A 24,888-nucleotide genomic window follows, 5' to 3' on the forward strand; every position below is an offset into this window, starting at 1 on the left:
GGCAAGATCCCCTCAAGACAGTTGTAAGGATTAAATCAAATGTGTTTGGTATGTGGTTTGCCCAGAGTATATGCTTCATGAATATTCCTCCGGACATTTTTAATGATTTTGGGTATGTAGCTTTTGGTAATAAGCAGTGAACTTGAATGCTGTAGGTCTTTCTCTTTCCTGAAATTATGTCTTAAGGAAGAGAAATGTGTTGTTGAGATTAAATCACCTAATAGAATATTTTCAGTGACTTGAAAATAACTTGGTTAAAGCTCTATTACTCCCCTGAAGGAAAAGAGTAAAATTTGGGTCTGTTCACAGCCTTTCATTTGTTATCTGCCCTAGAAGTCCAACATAGCTCCAAAAGGGATGTGAGTTTTATTTGTATGTGAGATAATGTCTAGTAAGGGATAACCAGGGTTGTAATTCAAGATTAAAATTGGGAGTTTTGTGTGACTTTTTTTATCTTGAAATACAGACTTTTGACCTGTGGAGGGAACTGGTATCGACCACTAAGTAGTCATGCTACTCTGCTCGACAAACATTGGACCAAAATTCATCTGGATAACATGGATAAGACAGAACTGAATGAGGTATGTGTTTATTAGAAAGTATTGATACTTTTCTTTTTTGCTTTTTATTATTAAAAGTTCCAGACTTACATGTAAATAGAGGAAATAAGATAATGAATTCCCAAAATACTTACCGACCTAATTTGCTGACAGTTAATGTGCTAACATTTTTGTGTATTAAATTCATCTAGCCGAAACCAGTTTGGCTTAGTGGATAGAGCGTCGGTCTGCGGACTGAGGGGTCCCAGGTTCGATTCTGGTCAGGGGCTTGTGCATTGGTTGTGGGCACATCCCCGGTGGTGGGTGTGCAGGAGGCAGCTGGTCGATGTTTCTCTCTCATCGATGTTTCTGGCTCTCTGTCCCTCTCCCTTCCTCTCTGTGGAAAGGCAATAAAATATATTAAAAAAAAATTCATCTAATATTTTTTATTTGGTAATATATTTGAAAGCATCGTTTGTTGTAGGGCTCTGTCATAATGCAGCACTTTCTTTTGCAATTGTGGACGTTTAAGATGTTTAATTTTCAGATTTAAATTCCAGTCTATTCTATAAAGGAGAGGACTAAAGTTCATACTTAGGTGTGATTTATTGGGGATTAAGAGGATGAGAACATTTGACAACTATTTTCTTAGTTTTGGTGTATGTACTTTAAATTCAAGCCGAAGCTTATCTTTTTGTTTTTGTCATGCATTGCAGTTAGTCACCCTGCTCATAGGAAGCACAACAGGAGCATTCACCTCTTCACTTCCATGACATGTGTCATATTTAGACAGTTGACTTTGAGAAGCTCACTTGTCATTTCTAGGCTTTTGGATTTGCTAATAAATCCCAATAACACTCTCCTGAATAAATGACTAGTGGTAAAAACCTTGTGTGCATTACTTAGGAAATAAAATAATCTCTTCAAGGAACTGTATTTCTGTTACTACCAACCATAGTAGTCTTATGCTCAGAAAGATATATATATATTTTTATTTCTTGCTGAAATAATCAAATTATACTTTAAAAAATGAGCTATTTATGTAGTGCTATTCTCATACCTGGTGCATGCCAGGAGCTCACCTCTAGCAGTTTCTCAAATGTTGTCTCCCCCTACACTTTGCATGTGTCCATATGTCTTAGGTGCTGGTGCCTTAGATGGCCTGCTTTCTCTGCTTTCACAGCCACTGCTGACCTCTGGCAGGTGCATCTTCTGCCCCATGAAACTTTTCCTGCATCTCTCAAGCAGGTCTAACCTTCATGTTGTAAGCTTGATTTGCTTGCATATCTGCTGCTTATGCCTGATGGAGTTACTTAAGGGTGGGCTTCATTCCTTGTTTGTTTGTTTTCCTTTCCCTGGAACAGTGCCTGATATAAAGTTGGTATTTAATAAATGCTCATCAAAGGAATGAATCTCCAAGATGCACATCATTTGATAATAGCTCCATATCATGTCAGATTAGTTTATTAAATGATATTATGTTTAAATTTTTTATTTGTGACTGGTGGCCCGGTACATGAAATTCATTCATGGAGGAGGGTGGGTTTCCTCAGCCCAGCCTGCACCCTCTCCAGTCGGGGACATCCCTCTCTCAATCTGGGACCGCTGGCTCCTAACTGCTCGCCTACCTGCCTGATTGCCCCAACTGCCTCTGCCTGCCTGCCTAATTGCCCCCAACTGCTCTCCCCTGCCGGCCTGATCTCACCCCCAACTGCTCTCCCCTGCCGGCCTGATCTCACCCCCAACTGCTCTCCCCTGCCGGCCTGATCACCCCTAACTGCCCTCCACTGCCTGTCTGATCTCGCCCCCAACTGTCCTCGCCCCCAACTGCCCTCCCTGCAGGCCTGATCTCGCCCCCAACTGCCCTCCTCTGCCGGCCAATTTGGTTCTGATTGGCCAGTTTCTATGCCAGTCACTGTCAAAAGCTCCGCCTCCTAGGCAGCCATTGGCTCCTCACAGTTCACGCAGACTTGGTTCTGATTGGTCGGTTTCTATGCCAGTCAGTGTCAAAAGCTCCACCTCCTAGGCAGCCATTGGCTCCTCACAGTTCACCCAGATTTGGTTCTGATTGGTCAGTTTCCATGCCAGTCAGCATCTCTGGGCCTATCATCTCTGGGCCTATCTGATCAGATCAGCCCCAGTGGAGGCCTGGAGAGAAATGGAGGCGCGGCTGCTGCCCCGGCCCAGAGAGAAAGAGAGAGGCAAGTTCTGATCAACAGCTGCCACAGAGGCTACGGATCAGACCCTGCTTCTCTCTTCAGGCCTCTCTCCAGGCCTGATTTGCAGCCCCCTCAGAGTCAGTGCTGGGTCACTGCACCTGCAGCTGCAGCAATCAGTGCTGGGTCGCCACGGCAACCCAGCGCTGACTGCAGGACTGATTTCCAGTTGGTCGAGCCTCCGGTCGTGACGGACCCAGGGCTTTTATATATTAGGATAACAACATTTTTGGCTAAGGTAGAAAATGACTGGATGGTGGGTACATACAAATCTTTCTTAATTCAGAATTTTTTTCCCAGATCGCTGAGCTTTTACTAAAGTGTTAAACTTGACAAAATTTTTTTCCAAGTAAACATAGCTTTTTTTCACCCTGATCATAAAGGCACATAGTTATATAATGAAATTACTACTCAGCAATAAAAAGGAATGAACTTCTGATACATGTAGTAATGTCTGGATGAATCTCAAAAACAACTTGAGTAAGAGAACCTGCACTACACACGAATCCTGTATGATTCCATAAAAATGACATACTTAAAACTGTGGAACCAGATTTGTGATTCACAGGGCAGGGGGTGGGGAAAGGGATTGATTACAAAAGGGGTGCGAGGGAACTTTTTACTTTAGGGGTGAAATAGTTTATATTCTGTGGTGACCAAGGTCATAAACGTATAACGAATTTTATAGGTGTTCCCTTTGTACACAAAATGTATACTCTATATTTGAAAGATCCACAAGTGTAACCGTTAAATTGTACTTGTTTATTTTATTATTCTTTTGTCCTTATTTAATTTTTAAACCATCTGAAGTATGTTTTCAGCAATATTTGTTATAAAATCCTCCAATAAAACTAGATATGAAGAAATAAAATCTGAGATCTACCACTTGAGACGACTTAATATATACAAAATGTAGATATTTTATATACAAATTGGAATCACAATACCATTCTTTTCAAGCTTATTTAAGTATTTTGGATGGTAATATTACTAATATATATGTAATATTTCTCTTCTCTAATAGATTTGACTGAACAATTTTATATCATAAGCCTTGGAATCAATATTATGAGCATCAAGTATTATATTGCAGAAAACCCTCAGTTATCAAAGTTGGACAGGATAAGATCTTTTCAAACTTCATTGTTTGCTTTTTATTTATTTTATTTAAAAAAATATATTTTATTGATTTTTTTTTACAGAGAGGAAGGGAGAAGGATAGTTAGAAACATCGGATGAGAGAAACATCGATCAGCTGCCCCCTGCACACCCTCCACTGGGGATGTGCCCACAACCAAGGCACATGCCCCTGACTGGAATCGAACCTGGGACCCCTCAGTCTGCAGGCTGACGCTCCATCCACTGAGCCAAACCAGTTAGGCCAGTGGTCAGCAAACTCATTAGTCAACAGAGCCAAATATCAACAGTATAACGATTGAAGTTTCTTTTGAGAGCCAAATTTTTTTTTTAAAAATACATATTTTATTGATTTTTTAGAGAGAGGAAGGGAGAGGGATAGTTAGAAACATCGATGAGAGAGAAACATCGATTAGCTGCCTCCTGCACATCCCCCACTGGGGATGTGCCTGCAACCAAGGTACATGCCCTTGACCGGAATTGAACCGGGACCCCCCAGTCTGCAGGCTGACGCTCCATCCGCTGAGCCAAACTGGTTAGGCCATTGGTCGGCAAACTCATTAGTCAACAGAGCCAAATATCAACAGTACAACGATTGAAATTTCTTTTGAGAGCCAAATTTTTTAAACTTCAACTTCTTCTAATGCCACTTCTTCAAAATAGACTCACCCAGGCCATGGTATTTTGTGGAAGAGCCACACTCAAGGGACCAAAGAGCCGCATGTGGCTCGCGAGCCGCGGTTTGCCGACCACGGGGTTAGGCTATTGTTTGCTTTTTAAAGATCAGCTGCTTTTGATCAGTACTTAACACTAGCTCCTTTTACTGTGGTTTGCTTTTATTTTTTTTATTTTATTATTTTTTTAAATATATTTCTTTATTGATTTCAGAGAGGAAGGGAGAAGGAGAGAGAGATAGAAACATCAATGATGAGAGAGAATCATTGATCGGCTGCCTCCCACACACCCCCTAGTGGGGATCAAGCCCGCAACCCAGGCATGTGCCCTTGGCCGGAATCGAACCTGGGACCCTTCAGTCCGCAGGCCGATGCTCTATCCACTGAGCCAAGCCGGCCAGGGCTGTGGTTTGCTTTTAAAAGGTTATTTTTTCTTTCCAATTGACTGCTTCTAATTTGCTTTTGGCTGAGAAATGACACAATGAATCTTACTTGAATTGTATTTACAGTGAGTAAATAGTACTTGAAAGATTGTTTAGTGAGTAAATTCCCGGGAGTTGGGTGTATAAGTTGCTTTAGAGACCTTTTTCCTATCTGGCTTCTACTTCCTAAGCTCTGTTATAGATGGTGAGATTGCCAGACAACTGAGTTCTGGGTAGAAAACAAATTAGAGTCTGAGAGGGAAGGGACTGTGAGTAAGGGGGAAGTTCTCATACCTTGGTAAAGATGACAAATTTCATAGAGCTATGTATTTTTTGGTTGACTAGTGTCAGGAACAATTTACATGTGCTTTTAAAAATCACTGTCTACTGCTAAATTTTCTTTGCTTTTTTCTCCCTCTGTCAGGTTCTTCAGAACAGATACCCCAGCCTATTGGCAGTAACTGACCACCTGCTTGACATTTACATCCAGCTTACTGGAGAGAAACACCACTCTCGGAGTGATAGTTCTGTTGGATGTGAACAGGTACCTAAGGAAGTTTCGGAAGCCAGTACAGAAAACAAAAGACTAAGCCTTGAGGGAAGAGAATTGTCTCTAAGGTACTGGACTAAATACCTTTTTGAGTTTATATTTTAAAAACTGCTTCACTCACAAGTTCTTAGCAGCTAGAACTAAATGCTTACAAGAGGTCAGGTTTGAAATTAGACTTCTGGGCTGTTTCATGGTGTCAGATCCCTTTTTCAGGTCCATAGTTACTCGTTAGGAAGACTTGTCATGTTGTTTTCGCTTTGAAAAATAACTTTTAAAGCCAGATTTGGGAATAGTTACTGATAATTCTTTTCACTGGATATCCTTTTGTGACACTTGCGGTCTTAAATAAGACTCTTGTAGTTTGCTGTATATACTGAGTTATATGCCTTTTCTCTCTATTCTCCATGGTTGACTTGCCCTTTGAGAAGTGAGAATTAGAAATGGGCAACTCCTGCAGTTTCCTCTGAGAGTTGCTCCCCTTCTCCTGCTACTTGTGTGGATGGATGGGGGAGAAATGAGCGATAGTTCACTTTCTGGTAGGGTTAGGGACTGGGACCACTCACTTATTCCTTCCTCTGACACTGTTTATCTTCACATTGCCTGAAGAAAGGAGGTGCTTGTTATCAGGTGTCCCCAGACGTAAGTGGACCAAATAAACTGATGCCTTTGATGTCTGTAGCTTATGGTCTTTTATTTCTTGATTTTTTTTTTTAAAGGGATCTACTGAACTGGTGTAATAGGATTGCCCATAGCTTTGATAGTCTGTCTTCATCAGCATCGTTAAATATTTTTCAAGAGGTAAGATACAGTCTTCTTGTTTTCTCTGTGTTCTATCAGGCTGTTGATGTCCATTGTTATTTTCTGTGTCTTGACTGCTATCAGAGTTTTTCTTTTGTGAGGTTATTGTTATTATCCTTAGCTAGTTAAAACTGAACTAATGTTGCCTTAAAACTAATTGGGCAAATAAATGTTTTGTGGTTCAAATAAGTATAGTTTGAGATACAATAAAACAGATACTAAAATTAAAGGTAAAATGAAAAAAAAAAGTCTCACGGGTGACAATAATGTTTAAAATATAAAGTGTTTCTAAGATGTTTAATATTTACTCTTATATGTAATTTCTTAGTCTATATGTTAGATTTTTAGGGCTGTAGGCCCTTTTAATTTTAGTCCAGAGAAATTTATGTGGAGGTTGCAAAGTGTAACCTTGTATGCTGGGCTTGGGGGAAAAATGTGATGGGTGGGAAGGAACACATTTCCTATAGAATAGAGCCTTTTGAATTGTAGCTCTGCCATATTCAATAAGAACACAGATTTGTTCCCTCCTGCTTAAGAATAAAAGTGGTTCTATATTTTCTTAAGATGTTCAATTTTGATTATAAAGTGCTTCTGGTTCCTGTCAGTTGGAACTGAGGAGAGAATAGTGACCCAATTTGGTTTGCAGTATCTCTTTGTGTTTGGTAAAGTTACTTTTGAGTAGAAAGAAACCTCATTTGGAGTGTATATTTAAGCTCAGCCTAACCCTGACATGCAATGTGCCAATCCTTTAATCTCATTCTTCTCCAGCGAACTCTTTCCATTTTCCTACATTTCTTATGTGTTTTATAGGTAACCATGTTTTGTACTTTTAAAATAAAAGTGTAACATTGGTAGGAGTGCTTTTGTCTTCTTTAGTTCTATTTTAAGATTTCATTGTGTGTTTGTATATAAAATCACTTTATTGAGATATAATTCACCTACCGTAGAATTCACTTTTTTTAAGGTGTACAATTTAGTGTTTTTTTGAAAACTGAATTATGCAGTCATCACCACTATCTAATTTTAGAACAGTCACCCCAAAAACAAACATTGTACCCGTTGTCCATCTTCTCCATTTTTCCTTCTCTATAACCCCTGACAACTACCTGTCTACCTTCTGTCTGTAGACTTGCTGATTCTGAACATTTCATATAAATGGAATTGTACAGCGTATGACCTTTTGTATCTGTTTTTTTTTTTATTCAGCATATTCTCTCAGTTAATTCATATTGAATGTAGCATGAGTCAGTACTATGTACTGTTGAAAATGGGAAAATATATGAAGGCAAAATGATTACAATATATCCCCCTAGTCAGGGATTCCCTAGCACTAAGAAATTGGTGTATCTTCCTGGTCTTTTACTATGTCTATACGCTTAAGAATGCTTATTGTATCAGAGTCCTCCCTTTAAGGACTCTACCATTTTGAAGACATCAGGACAGTTGTTTTGTAGAATGTCCCACCTCTGGCTTTATCTGGTTGCTTCTTTGTTTTTCTGACATCACCTGGTGTTCTGTAATTCAGTCCAATTCTGATACTGACTATGTGGATTAGTGTAGACCCCATAGGTTCAAGGGCTCAGTCCTCCACAAGACTGTCCCCACTTTTAGACTCCAACTGCAAGTGTCTGGGGCCAACCACACTGTGACCTACTAGCTATAAATTCAGGATTCCCACAACCTCTCAGGTTTAGTAATGGACTCACAGAACTCATTGAAAGCACAATTTAGTCCATGTTACAGTTCTAATATGAAAGGTACTAGTGGCCCGGTGCACGAAGTTTGTGCACGGCGGGAGGGGAGTTCCTTCAGCCCAGTCTGCACCCTCTCGCAATCTGGGACCGCTGGCTTCTAACCATTCACCTGCCTGCCTGCCTGCCTGATTGCCCCTAACCACTCGCCTGCCTGCCTGCCTGATAGCCCCTAACCACTGTGCCTGCTTGCCTGATCGTTTCTAATTGCTTGCCTGCCTGCCTGATCGCCCCTAACCGCCTCTTCCTTGGCCTCTGCCGCTATGGCTTCATCTGGAAGATCGTTCAGCTGTCCAGTCTAATTAGCATATTACACTTTTACTATTATGGAAGATTGGCTATGTGATTGAGCTCAGTCTCTAGCCCCTCTCCCCTCTGCAGAGCTTGGGGGTAGAGGTGAAAGTTTCAACCCTCCAATTAGACATTGGCCTTATTGGCCTGGCCAGCTTCACCCTTAAACTATCTAAGGGCCCCATCCTGAGAATAAACTCTGGTATGGTCCAGAGGGTCTAGTGATGAACAAAAGACACTCCTTATTCCTGGTCATTCCAAGGGTTATTGAAGCTCTGTGCCAGGAATTAGGGACAAAGACCAGATACATTCTCTCTTATTTAAATGCTTGTGTGATGCTTATTGATATAATATCCTTGGTGGTGGCAGAACCAGATACAGTTTGTCCTCACTTAATGTTGTTGATAGGTTTTTGGAAATGCCAACTTAAAGCAAAACGACAGATAATGAAACCAGTTTTATCATAGACTAAGAGTTAAGTTTCTACAGCATACTTCTGGTTACAAACTTCTAAATAAATATCTCAAACACTTTTAATATTAAACATTGAAGTAAATGTGAGCTATAAATACATTTAAGAAGATTAATAAGTAAGATCATTATTTTCCAACCCACTTATTCCAGTGCAGGGTCATGGGTGGCTTCTCTCAGCCGCTCTGGGGGCAAGACAGGACCCAACGCTGGACAGGACATCCTTCATGATAGTGTGCATTCACACACACAAACTCACTCAGACTCAACTTACTAACATGCACATTTTTGGAATGTGGGAGAAAACTGCAGTACCTGGAGAAAACCCACCTGGACAGTGGCCCCAGCCGGAATTGATTATATTTTCTCATCAACATCATAATGAAATGATGTTGAACAAAATGATATTACTTGAGGATCTGTTATCTATTCTTTATTTTGCCACACTCACGGTATCCTTTCCCTTGTCATTTTATCTGTCTTTTCTCTTGTAAATATAAGTTTAACAAAGTGCTTGAGGTATTAAAATTCAACATTTTGGGGAGTAGAATCCATTTTTGGTGGTGATATGTACTTTTTATTTTATTATATCAGAAGATACATACCTGGTTGGCCTATCAGTAGTTGCTAAGGTTGAGTACTGAGTTAAAGTAAGGCAATGGATTCCTTTATTGCCTATCAGGAGTTTTCCTTTATAGCTAGAAAGTAATGTTTTGGTATTACTTGCACTGTCTGAGAATAAGTTTCCCTGTGGACCATCCATCTGATGATGAATTCTTATTGCTATTTTTACCTGAATGAGTCCCCCCACCCCCGCTAATTAACCAGTACAATCATAGTAAAGCCTTCACATTTGTGTCCTGCCTCTATAATGGCAAGGTCCCTGCGTCTAGCATTGGTATCTAATTTGGACTCTTCTTAGATTTGCAGAAATGTTCCTGCTGGATTTTATGTTCCTCCCTTTTGTGGTCAAGAGATTGACACTCTGTTATTAATGTATTATTTTAAACATCAGTGGCACTTACGTTAGTTATTTTAATAGGCTCTGGACTGTTTCACAGCAATGCTTTCCAAGCATACAAGCAAATTGAAAATGGCAGAAGTCATTGGAAGCAAATTGAACATTTCCAAGAAAAAGGTATGCTATTTTTACTTTCCTGTTGAAAGGAAGCTGGGGTATTTAGTTTACTTGCTGGTCTCTGGTCTTACCTGGAACAGCTTTTGCAATAACTGCCGCCTCTATCAAAATTGCTAGTGTCATTGCTGCCTCTCATGGCCATCAAGCTCACACTACGTCCTACATAAGTAGTTTTCCATGTGTTCTACATTTTTAAAGTGAGCTTCCTGGTGTCCTATATCACATGTGTGCCTTATTCTCCACTATTGTTGTTTCTTAAATATATTTTTATTGATTTCAAAGAGGAAGGGAGAGGGGGAGAGAGATGGAAACGTCAGTGATGAGAGAGAATCATTGATTGGCTGCTTCTGGCATGCCCCCTATTTGGGATTGAGCCTACAGTCTGGGCATGTGCCCTGACCGCGGGAATTGAAACGTGACCTCCTGATTCTTAGGTCGACACTCAACCACTAAGCTGCACTGGCCAGACTATTCTCTGCTGTTTTTTTTATTTTTTTTTAAATATATTTTTTATTGATTTTTTTACAGAGAGGAAGAGAGAGGGATAGAGAGTTAGAAACATCGATGAGAGAGAAACATCGATCAGCTGCCTCTTGCACACCTCCTACTGGGGATGTGCCCGCAACCAAGGTACATGCCCCTGACCGGAATCGAACCTGGGACCCTTGAGTCCGCAGGCCGACGCTCTATCCACCGAGCCAAACCGGTTTCGGCTATTCTCTGCTGTTTTAATGAGCATGTTATTCTGTAGATTATGGACTTAGGACTGGAACTGTGTCTTAGTAACACCTCTGTAGCTTTATGCACAAGTAGATTTTTTTCCAGTTCTTTTTTGCTAATATCTTCAAACATGGGAAAAATTTAAAAGAATAATCTCAATGAACATCTGTATATACACTACTTGGGTTCATTGCTGACACTGTTAATATTTTTTACCATTCTTGTTTTATATCAAAATACGTGTGTTTAGAGGGGAGAGCCTTTTAGCAGTGGTGTTGGTTACTGAAGAAGAATCTGGGGCCCATCTAGAGGCAAATATCTGGCATTCCCAAATATTCACAAAAGCCTGTGTCAATGGAACCAGTTAGAGGTGTTCCTTAGGCTTCTGAAACTGTTGAGATGGTTTTGGCTGAAGTAACACAACACCTACTTAAAGGGGCCTAAACAATAAAATTATAGTAGGCAAGAGAAATGAAAGTATCACCATTGGCTTTGATTGATCAGGATTCATCCCTTTTTATTAAAACGGGGTTTACCTTCCCTGAGTACTTTGCCCCTCTCACCCTCCCAAGCCTGATGAAAATCTGGGTTCTTTGGGTTGGCGACAAGGATGAGAAAGAAACGGCAGCTGGGAGGATGCTCTGGAGCCAGTGTCACAGCTCCTCTTTCCGCTTTGGCTGTGGTCAGATGTACCATAGTTTATTCCGGTCAGTGTTTCCCGCATTATGTTAGAAATTTAAAATAGAAGAAGGCATAGCTGAAGAAAATTTACTTTGATTTTTTTCCATATCTTTTAGTACAGTTTCTGTTTGCTCTATTAGGGTATGTCTGTGTTCACTTTAGATATAGGTAGGTCTCTAAGTAGGTTTATTTGAATGAATAAAAAGTGCTATTACAGGGAAACATTCATAACCAATGTTTTAAAAACATTATAAATTTAAAAAATTAAAATATAAAATAATTAAAAGCTAACTTCCCTGTCTTGGAAGTACAAAGCACCTCTTCGTAAAGGACTAATTAGAGGGTCACAGTAAGCCTCACGGATGAGGAAATGTTAGAAGAGGAATCAGAATGTTACTTAGGTAAAATCTTTCCTCTCCCATAGGCTGAATTCTTCTGTCAACTTTATAAACCAGAAATTGTGATCAATGAGCTAGATGTGCAAGTGGGTCGAGTGCGGCTTCTACGGAAACAAAGTGAGGCTGTTCACATACAGAGGTAAATAGGGTTCCTATGTAATATGAGAACTGTGGAGTTGTTAGGAACTTGATAGAAGGTCTAGTTCAGCCCCTTTGACTAAACATGTATCTGAACTGTGATCTCTCCAGTGAATGGGAGATGGTAAGGTGTCTTCCCAAAGTATGTTCTATGAAACTCGATGAATTTTGGGGGAAGACTATTCAACCCACTACATCTAGTAACTATTACTATCCAAATTTTACAGGTGAAGAAACTGAGGCTAAGAGAAGTTAAGTAATTTGCTCAAGATAATGTAGCTAGTATATTGTCTTATCTTATTGGTGTTCTGAATTGCCAGAGCCTGCTAAAGTGCCACATGTGTACTCCGTGTTTGTAGAATGAATGAGTTTTGCGTTTCATATGTTGTAAGGATATCTGTTAGAGCATGCAGACAGTTACTCTGAGTTGTCTTCTCATTCTTATTTGTTGAATTAGAAAATCTGGCTCTTCAAAGAAACACCAAGAGAAGCTTGTAGCCTGCTTTTCTTAACTGCTTGCTTACTTTCCCCTTCTCAGGGAGAAGTTTACTTTTGCTGCTACGAGGCCATCCTCTGTTCTTATTGAGCAGCTTGCGGTATGTGTTAGCAAAGGAGAGCCAGTATTGCTGGTAGGAGAGACCGGGACTGGCAAAACCTCTACTGTACAGTACTTGGCTCACATTACAGGTAACTCCTAGGGGCAAGCATTCTGCCCCCAGAAAAATACACATTTCACACCGACTGCCTTTTTTTTCTTCTGAAAATAAAGTCAACAGAATACTGGATTTAAAAAAGTGCCACCACTCTCCACTTTCCCTAGAAATAAACACTGTTAACAGATTGGCATTAACTTTTTTTTGTTCTGCTCTATGGTCTACAAATGCATATACATATGAATTTAGGTTTGTTTTGAAACAGATGGGGTTGTGCTCTGTGTTTTGCATTTAGTTAATCAAATTGGACATCTTTAAAAACAACTATCTCATTTCTATTCTTATGGCTAAATAATATTCCACACTGAGCATTTATTTCATTCTAATTTGTAGACAGTGACTTGCTAAAGGATTTTTGTGGTTTTCAGTTACCTGACGCTAGAGCAATAATATACAGTGAATCTTCATATATGTATCTCTCGGGGTTTGGTGAAATTTTAGAATCCTAAAAGTCATAAAATGAGAGGATCAGAGCAAATGCACATTTATTTATTATTTATTATTTTTAAATTTAAATTCTTTATTGTTTAAAGTATTACATGAGTCTCCTTTTTCCCCCATTGACCTCTCCCCTGCTGCTCCCACTCCCCAGTACATGCCTCACCCCTCTACTATCTGTGTCCATTGGTTATGCTCATATGCATCCATACAAGTCCTTTTGTTGATCTCTTACCCCCTCATCCCCCACCTCCCCTCATCAGTTGGACAGTCTGTTTGATGCATCTATGTCTCTGGTTCTATTTTTGTTCATCAGTTTATGTTGTTCATTATATTCCACAAAGGAGTGAGATCATGTGATATTTATCTTTCCCTGACTGGCTTATTTCAGAGCAAATGCACATTTAAAGATTTGCCCCATGCCCATATCGGCACATCCTTAAGAATCACACTGGATTTTATCAGTCTTGAAATTTTCGGAATGACACTTTTGCCCTTTCTTTTTTAAAGGCCACCGTTTGAGGGTTGTCAATATGAATCAACAGAGTGACACTGCAGACTTGCTTGGAGGGTAAGTGCGGCTTAAAATTGTTTTCTTATTTTGTGTTCACTGCTTGAGGTAGGAAATACTGTTCTCTTACAAAGCTCAAAGCTAGCCTTGGAAAAATGTTTAAAGTCTTCCACCCCCACCCCTTCCCTCCCCAGCAGGGTAGTTATTGGAATGTATTGAGGTGTTCTTGTGTATATCGATGTTTCTCTGCAGTTTAAAGAACACTTGAGTTCTGGTTCTCGAAGATCATGCTGAAAGTGGGAGGGAGAAAAGGAGATAAGCATATAATCAACTAATATTTGTGTGTGCAATTGCTTATCTAAAATGTATGTTCTGGACTTACACTGTCTTCGAGCTGGACTCTCCGGTAGTTAGAATGTCTCTGAAACATTAAGTAGCACTCTACGTGGAGTCCTGCTTCAGTTGGTGCTTTTCCTTTGCTTACCATCCCAACCCATTGCTTATATTCTGCTCTACACATATCATTAATTATGTACTTCATTACAGCTTTTAAATTTCTATTGTCTTAAAATTAGTCAGCTGAGGCTTATCTCTCTTACTCTAATTCTTCTTTCACTTTATTAGTTCTTCCCCAGGATCTTTCTACCTTTTTATTTTACTTCTATTAAGTTAATTGACACTTAATTCCCCATTCCTTCATTGAGATACTTGGCAACCTATTCTTACTGCTATATGGAATTTGTTACTTAACAAGGCATGTCTATCATACTGTATATTTCTATGCTGTATATATGTTTTCAGTAATATCCTACTGTTAAGTATTCTAACACAAATGGTATTAATCTCATACTATTTGAGCAGGCACTGGGTCTGTCTCTTATAAAATTTTGTAGTGTTATGCCAGCTATTGCAAGTAGTTTTTTTTTTAATGTTTTTATTGATTTTTAGAGAGAGAGAGGAAGGGAAAGGCATAGAGGGATAGAACACTGATGAGAGAGAAACATCATTATTTGGCTGCCTCCTATATGCCCCCTACTGGGGACCAAGCCTGCAACCCGGGCATGTGCCCTGACCGGGAACCGAACCCGTGACTTGGCTCCTGGGTTTATGCTCAACCACTGAACCACACCAGCCAGGCGCAAGTAGTTTAAATGTAGCAAGTATATGGGAGCTCATTTGTGCCCTTATCCAATTGATAATGCAAAAGATTGGGATCAGTGTGATAATTGGAATTTTGTTTTGGTGTTAACTTGATGAAAATACATATGTTTTTCCTTGTTAAAGAGTTAGCTGTCATAATCATTACACTATTCATTGACTCAGTCTATTGAATTCGTAAATGAAAGAAGTGGCTTAGACTGAACTCATTAAGAGAAATGTCCATTCATTTAAAGCTGAGCACAGTGGCTGAAACACTTAAGTCAATACATATTTCAAGTGATTAAAAATGAGCAATCATACATACATTTCACAAAAGAAAAAACAAAAATGAACTATAACACAAATACCTACTCAATGGGAACTAACCTGACACCTGGGAGAATTGGTGATTCAAACTATGAACCATTATACAGCAGGGTTTCCAAAATGTCTGTGTGGTGTGGCTCAGTTGATTGTCATCCGTGCACCAAAAGGTCATTCGTTCGATTCCTGGTCAGGGCACATATACAGGTTGTGGGTTCGATCCCTGGTCAGGGTGTGTATGGAGGCAAACGATCGATGTTTCTCTCACATCGATATCTTTCTCTCTCTCTCTCTCTCTCTCTCTCTCTCTCTCTCTCTCTCTCTCTCTCTCTCGCTCCACTCCTCCCTCCTTCTCCCTTCCTCTCTCTCTAGAAAAATAAGTAAAAATATTCTTTAAAAGAATAAATACTGTGGAATAAAATGTTGAGCTGTGGAAGGTCACAAACCATTGCAACATTTAAGGTTCTTTTGCCTATATTTATCTCTTGGGAGCAGTACCTTTTCTCCCTCAATTGAGAAGGCATGAACTGAGTTTATTTTGCTTATGTAAATCAGTTTCAGATACTGTTGTATTTTTACAAATATAAAAACGTATTTTTATTCTATATAAAAACATAGAATAACGTATTTTTATTCTATATAAAAATATTTTACAAATATAAAAACGTATTTTTTACAAAAAAAAAACACCGTATTTTATTCTAAAATTTCCTGAAAAGTTTTTGGTTGATCTTAATAAAATACGTTTTATCATTGAATCCTATAAATCAGCAGTTGCCCAACCGGTGGTCCGTGGACCACTGGTGGTCTGTGAGGTCCAAAAGGTTGATGAACGCTGCTATAAATGATGTTTATTTAAATGTTAATAAAATAAATGACAGGCCTTTCAGTGCCCAACTAGGAGTTTCAAAATTTTTAATAATGTTTATCTAATAGTAGTTTTTACCTTTAGTTTAGGCCCTTTAAACACATTGCAGAAAATACATTATAATTTAAAACTTTAACATAGATTTTAAGTATTTTGGTATTATTTCTGATTTTTGCGTAAATGAAATCTTAGACCTATTCCTATTTTCTGAGTTATGGTTTTTAAGTTCTATTGTCTTCAGTAGTTTTTCAATCACATTTGCCATTTGTTTTAGTTACAAACCAGTGGACCATAAGCTTATTTGGCTACCCTTACGGGAGGCATTTGAGGAACTCTTTGCCCAGACATTTTCCAAGAAGCAAAACTTTACGTTCTTGGGGCACATTCAGACCTGTTACAGGCAGAAACGGTGGCATGATCTTCTCAGACTAATGCAACATGTGCACAAATCGGCTGTCAACAAAGATGGAAAAGAGAGCAAAACTGGTAAGAATGTGACCTAGGCTACTAGTGAAAGGGCATGAGGTGGGGCTCAATTAGCAGAATTAGGAGAAGATTTGGGGAGAAGAGTGAAGCAATGCAACTTGGAGTTTTCTAAGACTTAGGGCAAAAAATACTAATTTTGAAGTATTGCTGCTCCCATGATTCTAGGCATGGTTTCCATAAGAATCATCAGATTTTCTTAAAAAAAGAGGTTGTTTCCAAGAACTTGATTCCAAAGCCAAGAGGCTTTTGGTAGCTTAGTTATTTTCTCTGTGGTTTCTCATCTATTAAATGGAAATAAGAATACCTACCTCAAAGGGTTGCTGTGAGGAATGATAAATCAGTTAACTAGTACGTGTACATGTGCATATGAATGAGTAAACTAGTATAGTGGCTAGCACTTAGCAAGTGTTTGGACTTATATTTTTAATACTGCTAAGATATTTGTTTTTTGTGTGTTTAAGTTATACATATTACAATTCAAAATGTAGGTTAAATTATTGTCTTTATTCCTTTCTAGGGTTACTCCTGAAAGAGAAATGGGAAGCTTTTGGTCTTAGACTTGACCATGCCCAACAGCAGATGAAAATGACTGAAAATGCCCTGTTGTTTGCATTTGTAGAGGTATTTTGCTTTAGTTATTAAGGCTAAGGGACTGTTGATTTGATGCAAAATGCAAGTATTAGACTGGCTTTTATTTTGTATTCTCTTCATGTTGATATTTTTAGTGCTTGCTGCTCAAGACTTAACACTGAATTGAAATAATGTATTGTGGAAGATTTTGAAAAATGTTCTTTATTGAAATTATAGTCTTGGTAAACACTATAATTTTTATTTATTTATTTTTAACACTATTAATTTTAAAGATGGAAGTTGAGGCCAGCTGATGAACTCTTTATTGTTTCCTAGCTCTGTGTGTGTGATGTGTGAGAAGGAGAGCAAGCCCACGAGGTTTGGGTCCATTCACTTTAGGCCCCATTTTTTTATTCCAGTGCATGTGTAGCTCTACTTTTTTCTGTCCTGTGACCCTGTAGGAAAGATTAGCGTAATTAAATGTTCATAACCTAAGCTTTAAAAATTTTCTTTTTGTTTTTGTGACACTTTTTAGACCACATCTTAAAAGAGGTAGGAATCTTACTTGAGATGGTGTTTTGGTATGAGAGAAGGTCACTCAACCATATGTCCCATCTGTGTGGGAAATTTGGTCATTAGTGTTTAATCTTGCTATGATTATTTCTAAAATAACCAATTAAAATGTCAAGTGCTCTCCAAAGTAGGGTTTAAACCTATTTCATGACTTAGCATTTCACTGGAGTTTAATACATTAGTTCTTTTTTTTTTTTTAAGAATAGTTTATTAATTTTTAGAGAAAGGGAGAGAGACAGACAATAGGCAGACAGACATTGACCAGCCGCCTCCTGTATGCCTACTACCGGGGATGGAGCCCGCAGTCTGGGCATGTGCTCTCACTGGTAATCAAACCGGCAACTTCTCTGTGCTTGGAATGATGCACAACCAACTGAGCAACACTAACCAGGGCTGTCCTTTTTTTTTTTTTTTTTAAGTTAAATTTGTAGATAATTTGTCAGGATTATTATGAAAACAAAAAGTATAAAGTTCTGTTGTTTTTTTTAATCCTCACCTGAGGATATTTTTCCATTGATTTTTAGAGAGAGTGGAAGAAAGAGGGAAAAACAGAAAGAAATACTGATGTGAGAGAAACACATTGATTTGTTGCCTCCTGCACGCACCTTGACCAGGGAAGAGCCTGCAACTGAGGTTATGTGCCCTTGACTGGAATCGAACCTGGGATCCTTCGGTGCGCAGTCCGATTTTTATCCCCTGAGCCAAACTGGCTAGGGCTTGTATAAAGCATTTTAATAACAGTAAAACAGTTCAGTTTTTGATTTGTTAACTGTAAGATTTATTTTTTTATTACTCTTGGAATAGAACTCTGAGACAAAATCGGTAGAGAAGAGTTAGGAAAGATTCATTGTGATATTCTTCAACTGTGAAAGGCTATGTATTACAACCACCACACATCCTTGATTTAGTCCTTTATCTGATTGTGGTATAATCAGAGCTTAACCCTATATTTATTTATGTTGAGTGCTTTTAATAACCATCTGGGTGCCCTTTTTAAAAAAATTGATTTTAGAGCTAGAAAGAGAGAAATATCAATGTGTTATTCCACCTACTTATGCATTCATTGGTTGCTTCTTGCATGTATCCTGACCAGAGATCAAACCCACAACCTTAGCATATTGGGACGATGCTCTAACTAACTTAGCCACCCAGCCAGGGCCATCTGGGTACCTTGTATACCTGAATACATTGTTATCATTTATCTCACATCTATATAATGAGATGATCTAGTTTATTGTATCTCACTGTTAGGCTCAAAGATATTCCCTTAATCCTTTTAGACATTTGAAAAAGTTAACTTGGTCTTAACTCTGGCACTCAGCCGGCAGCCATTTGGCATTTAGGGCATAAGCTCATCAGGTTGGAGAGGTTTGCCCTTGCTTCTGTTTTCCAGTCCTGCTTATATAACTTTTTGGTGAGTGTGTCCTTGAAATGGGTTCTTACCATTATACTTCATCTTCTTTTAAGGGTACATTAGCTCAGGCTGTAAAAAAAGGAGAGTGGATCTTGTTGGATGAGATTAATCTGGCTGCTCCAGAAACATTAGAATGTCTCAGTGGTTTGCTTGAAGGCTCTTCTGGCTCCCTGGTATTGCTGGATCGAGGGGACACAGGTAGGACTTGAGCCCCTTGGGGTCTGACTTGCTGCCAGGTCTTTTGGCCTCTTTAGAGTAAGAATCTATTAGTTAGGTGGATTACAGGGGCCACCCAATTGGATTTGTTTATTCCATAGATATTTATTTTCTGTAAATGTCCTATTGTTAGGTGGTATGTGGAATTCAAAGAATACAGTAATTTGTCAAGGCATTTGGGTAGTGGGTAATAGACACGCACAATTAGTGGGAAACTATATACTGGAATAGGTGATAAGACATAAATGACAGTGAACCTATAAAAGACAGTGGAATGGCAGCATAAGATTAAGTAGTGTACATCAGTCTGATAACTGATTTCAGAAAAGGCAGGGAAGGTTTGAATAGCCAGTAACAACTTTGTTGAGCCTGAGGCAGTGTTTTGTTTGGCCTGGGTTCCTGTGGAGTTAGATAGTCTTCCCCTAGGGATCTGGCTGATGACTTAATTTTACAAGTTGTTGAATTTATCATTTTCTCTTAACAGAACCACTGGTTCGTCATCCTGACTTTCGTTTATTTGCCTGTATGAATCCAGCAACTGATGTGGGCAAAAGAAATCTCCCACCAGGAATAAGAAACAGGTGAGGGGACATGGCCTGATTCCTGAAGACTTTTTAAAAACTTCTTCTTGCCCTAGCTGGTTTGGCTCAGTGGATAGAGCATTGGCCTGTGGACTGAAGGGTCCTGGGTTCAATTCTGGTGAGGGGCACATGCTTGGGTTGCAGGCTTGATCCTTTTTTTTTATATATATATATTTTATTGATCTTTCTACAGAGAGGAAGGGAGAGGGATAGAGAGCCAGAAACATCGATGAGAGAGAAACATCGACCAGCTGCCTCCTGCACACCCCCCACTGGGGATGTGCCCGCAACCAATGCACATGCCCTTGACCGGAATCGAACCTGGGACCCCTCAGTCCGCAGGCCGACGCTCTATCCACTGAGCCAAACCGGTTTTGGCAGGCTTGATCCTTAGTAGGGGTCATGCAGGAGGCAGCCAATCAATGATTCTCTCTCATCATTGATGTTTCTCTCTCTCTCTCTCTCTCTCTCTCTCTCTCTCCCCCCCCCTCCCTTCTTCTCTGAAATCAATAAAAATACTTTAAAAACCCCACAAAACTTCTATTTAAAAAAAAATACATTTATTGATTTCAGATAGGAAGGGAGAGGGAAAGAGAGATAGAAACATCAATGATGAGAGAGAATCATTGATGGGCTGCCTCCTGCATGCCCCCCACTGTGGATTGAGCCCACAACCTGGGCATGTGCCCTTGGCCAGAATTGAACCTGGGACCCCTTCAGTCCGCAGGCCAACGCTCTATCCACTGAGCCAAACTGGCTAGGGCGAAAAAATAAAAAGTTCTTATTTATTGATTGGTAATATTAACATAACCAAACCCCATAACAATGCTTAAAAATTTTTGACCACAGATAGAGAATCCTCCTTATTTGTCTTATTCCTTTAGTTTCTATAGGTAGTAGAAATATGGAAAACTCTAGAACACTGGAGAATTTTTCCTTGGGGTTGTTATTATGGCACTTAATGGTTCATGATATTGTTGAAAACAAAAATGTTTCCTTCTTCAAATAGCCTTGTGGCTATTAGAAAAAGTTCACATAATGATATCTATCTTCTATATATATAAAAGCCTAAGCAACTGTTACAACTGAATGACTGGTCGAATGGTCGCTATGACGACACACTGACCACCAGGTGGCAGATGTTTAACGCAGGAGCTGTCCCCTGGTGGTCAGTGCACTCCCACAGCGAACCTCCTGTGGCTGGCCAACCTCCTGTGGTCCCTCCCCATGGCCGGCCAGGCCGAGGGACCCCACCCATGCACGAATTCGTGCATTGGGCCTCTAGTCCTACATAATAAAATGGTAATATGTAAATTACCATCACTCCGCTACGCCCACGATTGGGCAAGCAGGAGGCGCAGGGGGCGGGACTCAGGGTGGCCGGGGTAGCTGATTGGGCCAGCAGGACGCTGAGCTCGCGGCGCCACTGGCGCCCCGAGCTCAGCGTCTGTGCCATGGCTGCCCCGGAGGCTTTCGGAAGGCCTGGGGCACTGGCGGACAGCCGGCCAGGTCCCCCGCGATCAAAGGCCAAAGCGGGGGACCTGGCCGGCTGTCTGCTCCGGCACAAGGCCTTTCGAAAGCCTCCGCAGCAGCCGGAGGCTTTCGGAAGGCCTGGGGCACCGGCGGACAGCCAGCCAGGTCCCCCGCGATCAAAGGCCAAAGCGGGGGACCTGGCCGGCTGTCTGCTCCGGCGCAAGGCCTTTCGAAAGCCTCCGCAGCGCTGGAGGCTTTCGGAAGGCCTGGGGCACCGGCGGACAGCCAGCCCGCTGGTGCACCAGGTGCATGATTAAATCATGCACTGGGCCTCTAGTCCTGTATAATAAAAGCATAGTATGTAAATTATCCCCTCGACAGGAGTTCTTCCAGGAGTTCAATGCGGGGGCAGGGCCAGCTTGGGAAGGGAGGGAGGCCCTGGCTGGCAGTAGGCGGCCAGGGAAAGGGAGGGAGTACCTGGCTGGCAGCCGGCAGCCACTAAGGACTCTACCAGTGCATGAATTTCGTGCACTGGGCCTCTAGTAACAGTATAATAGCATAAGTGCAAGTTAGCAGCAAAGTCCTCTTGAATGAGTCTAATGATTTGTAAAAGGTCTTTTAAATTACAGTTTTCATCATTAAGCACTGATTGACATGAACAAGGTTCTTAGTTATTGGTGTTTTATGTATGTAGCACTTGGGAAAAGATAAATGACCTTATTTATTAGTGGTAACCTTTTGTTGAGTTTTATGTTTCAAAACAGTATTAAAATTGTATTAGATCCCTCCTCACATTATTTTATTTTTTTAAATACACTTTTATTGATTTCAGAGAGGAGGGGAGAGAAAAAGAGAGATAGAAACATCAGTGATGAGAGAGAATCATTGATTGGCTCCCTCCTGCATGCCCCACACTGGGGATCGAACCTGCAACCAAGGCATGTGCCCTGACTGGGAATCGAACCATGACCTGGTTTGTAAGTCGATGCTCAAGCACTGAGCCACCCTGGCCGGGCCCTGCTCCCATTATTAAAGGAATAAAAACTTGTTTAAAAAAATTTATAGCCGAAACCGGTTTGGCTCAGTGGATAGAGCGTCGGCCTGCGGACTCAAGGGTCCCAGGTTCGATTCCGGTCAAGGGCATGTACCTTGGTTGCGGGCGCATCCCCAGTGGGGGGGGGGCGGGGTGCAGGAGGCAGCTGATCGATGTTTCTCTCTCATCGATGTTTCTAACTCTCTGTCCCTATCTCTTCCTCTCTGTAAAAAATCAATAAAATATATTTAAAAAAATTTATAAACTACAATTATGTATTTTCCTTTGCTCCAACTATTTTATTTTTCACAGTGAGGTGCCTTTTTTGTTTCATGTTCTTTTGTGTTTTATTTTTTAATCCTCACCCAAGGAGTGAGGATATTTTTTATGTGCCCTTGACTAGGACTCAAACTGGCAATCCCTCGGTCCTCAGTCCAATGCCCCAACCACTGAGTCAAACTGTCCAGAGCTATTCCATGTATTTTTTATTACATGTACTTACGATGAAGTACACCTGAAAATGAGGGTAAATAAGTCTTATTTTTGTCGCTGTTTCTTATAAGGACTATAAACAGAATACTTTATTCCAAGAAGAAATAATGGTAGATTTTTGTCAAAAGCGAAAGATTTATGCGATCTGAAGAGAAACCAGAATATAATAATGGTAGATTTTTGGTAAAAGTTAGATTATTTTTTATTTTGTAATGGTCAGTCTATATCTCAAGTTGGAAGAGTTATATTTTATATTGGAAACAGTTAAAATGAGTTTACATTGGTTTTTTATTTTTTATTGTCAGAATAGTTGTATTAACTTAAATATGCTTATTATCTGTGATAATAAAAGCATAATATGCTATTCGACCTAACTGTTGAACAGCGGAACGACCTTCTGGACGAAGGCGGGCTGCGAGGGCCGAGCCTCTTGCATGAATTTCGTGCATCGGGCCTCTAGTATAATAATAGTTGTCTTACAGGTTTACGGAACTTTATGTAGAAGAACTGGAAAGTAAAGAAGACTTACAAATTCTTATTGTGGATTATCTGAAAGGATTGAGTGTGAGCAAGAGCACAGTGCAAGGAATCATAAAGTAGGTGGTTCCCAGTTTCTATTTATAAACCTTTCCTCTGAACATAAAAATGTATGCCTCATTAATATAATTGTTTCCTTTTTTTTCCTTTTTGCTTCTAACTGGAGAAAACTAATGTAAAGATTATTATTTAATTTCTGTTTTAAAGTTGGAACCTTATGAAATACTTTGGATTTTCCCAATAAAAGAAAGAATATATAGGTAGATTGTAAATATTCAAGCTAAAGCCCATTTGAGTAAGAACTTGTGTTTTATCTGTGACACTTGGTTATACTTGATCTTGTGGTAGCTGGTCATAAATTTCTTGCACTTTATATTTCAGTCTGAAACTTTTTCCATCTTGTCATCTTCTAACTTCTTTTTTTATATATATTTTTATTTTTATTGGTTTCAGAGAGGAAGGGAGAGGGAGGGTATGCAGGAGGCAACTGATTCTCTCTCTTTCTGCTCCCACTCCCCCCCTCTGTCCCTCTCCCTTCCTCTTTTTAAAAATAAATTTTAAAAAATCACCTGAAGTGCATCCTTTTTGTAGCTTCTACAGAGATGTGCGGAAAGAGTCTGGGAGAACATTGGTGGATGGGACCGGCCATAGACCTCACTACAGCCTTCGGACTCTCTGCAGGGCCCTGCGATTTGCAGCCTCCAATCCATGTAGCAACATCCAGCGCTCACTCTATGAGGTCTTTCCAAAGTCTGGTTTGGGTGGAGCCTGGTGGATGGGCTCAACATGGGGAGGGAGGGAGTAGGGATGCATATTCCAGATTTGCAATGCTTTCCATTTAGTCAGATTAGCCCAGAATATTTTATACCAGAGTTACCCTAATCTTTTTTCTACCATGATATTAACCTTTTGCACTCGAATGTCGAGTGTGACTCGACACGGTTAGCATTAGAACAAAGGAAGCGAGTACAAAGGGTTAAAAGTTGTTCTGGAAACCAGCCCCACCCACGAGGTGGCATTTTGTTTTTGAAATAAGTTGTCCTGCAATAATTTGTGTTATGTATTTCTGTGTTTTTCCTAGGGCTTTTGTTTGGGTTTCCTAACACAGCTTGACAGGGCATCACACCCAGCAGTTCAGAAGCTTATTTGTCAACACATTGTCTCTGGCAGTATTAAAAGTTTGCTGAAGCAGGTATGTTTGCTTGTTTGTTTTGACTTGTTTAATAAATGAAAGGCTATATTATAAAACTTTGAACTGTTTGGTTTTTTATAAATCTTGTTTCTAATTATAAATCTGTTTCAGAAAGTTAAACTGTAGATGGTAAACATTCCCAATAATCTGCCCTGGCTTGTGTGCTCAGTGATTAGAGCTTTAACCCAAGCACTGCAGGGTCTTGGGGTGCGATTCCCAGTCAAGAGCATGTACCTGGGTTGCAGGTTCCATCTTCATCCCTGGTCAGGGCACATGCTGGAAGCAATCAATCAATATGTCTCTCACATTGATGTCTCTCTTTCTCTTTTCTCTTTCCTCTTTCCTTTTTTCCATTTCTCCCCCCTCCCTTCCACTCCCTTTAAAAATCAATGGAAATATATTC

General features: G+C 40.0%; 1 protein-coding gene across 3 annotated transcripts in view; it reads left to right on the forward strand.

Moving 5' to 3' along the window:
- MDN1 (midasin AAA ATPase 1) overlaps positions 1 to 24,888 on the forward strand; it is a 151,513-nt gene that overhangs the window by 24,595 nt on the left and 102,030 nt on the right. For all 3 annotated transcript variants that reach the window (XM_079780520.1, XM_079780521.1, XM_079780522.1), the window contains exons 9-22: positions 467 to 581; positions 5,413 to 5,606; positions 6,255 to 6,336; positions 9,892 to 9,987; positions 11,813 to 11,925; positions 12,463 to 12,611; positions 13,586 to 13,646; positions 16,193 to 16,404; positions 16,922 to 17,025; positions 19,015 to 19,159; positions 19,662 to 19,758; positions 23,239 to 23,352; positions 23,885 to 24,032; positions 24,375 to 24,485. In XM_079780520.1, the coding sequence (XP_079636646.1) occupies positions 467 to 581; positions 5,413 to 5,606; positions 6,255 to 6,336; positions 9,892 to 9,987; positions 11,813 to 11,925; positions 12,463 to 12,611; positions 13,586 to 13,646; positions 16,193 to 16,404; positions 16,922 to 17,025; positions 19,015 to 19,159; positions 19,662 to 19,758; positions 23,239 to 23,352; positions 23,885 to 24,032; positions 24,375 to 24,485 (1,741 nt within the window). The remainder of the gene's footprint in view (positions 1 to 466; positions 582 to 5,412; positions 5,607 to 6,254; positions 6,337 to 9,891; positions 9,988 to 11,812; positions 11,926 to 12,462; positions 12,612 to 13,585; positions 13,647 to 16,192; positions 16,405 to 16,921; positions 17,026 to 19,014; positions 19,160 to 19,661; positions 19,759 to 23,238; positions 23,353 to 23,884; positions 24,033 to 24,374; positions 24,486 to 24,888) is intronic.

This window comes from Cnephaeus nilssonii (genome assembly GCF_951640355.1).
Source record: "Cnephaeus nilssonii genome assembly, chromosome: 9".
NCBI lineage: Eukaryota > Metazoa > Chordata > Mammalia > Chiroptera > Vespertilionidae > Cnephaeus > Cnephaeus nilssonii.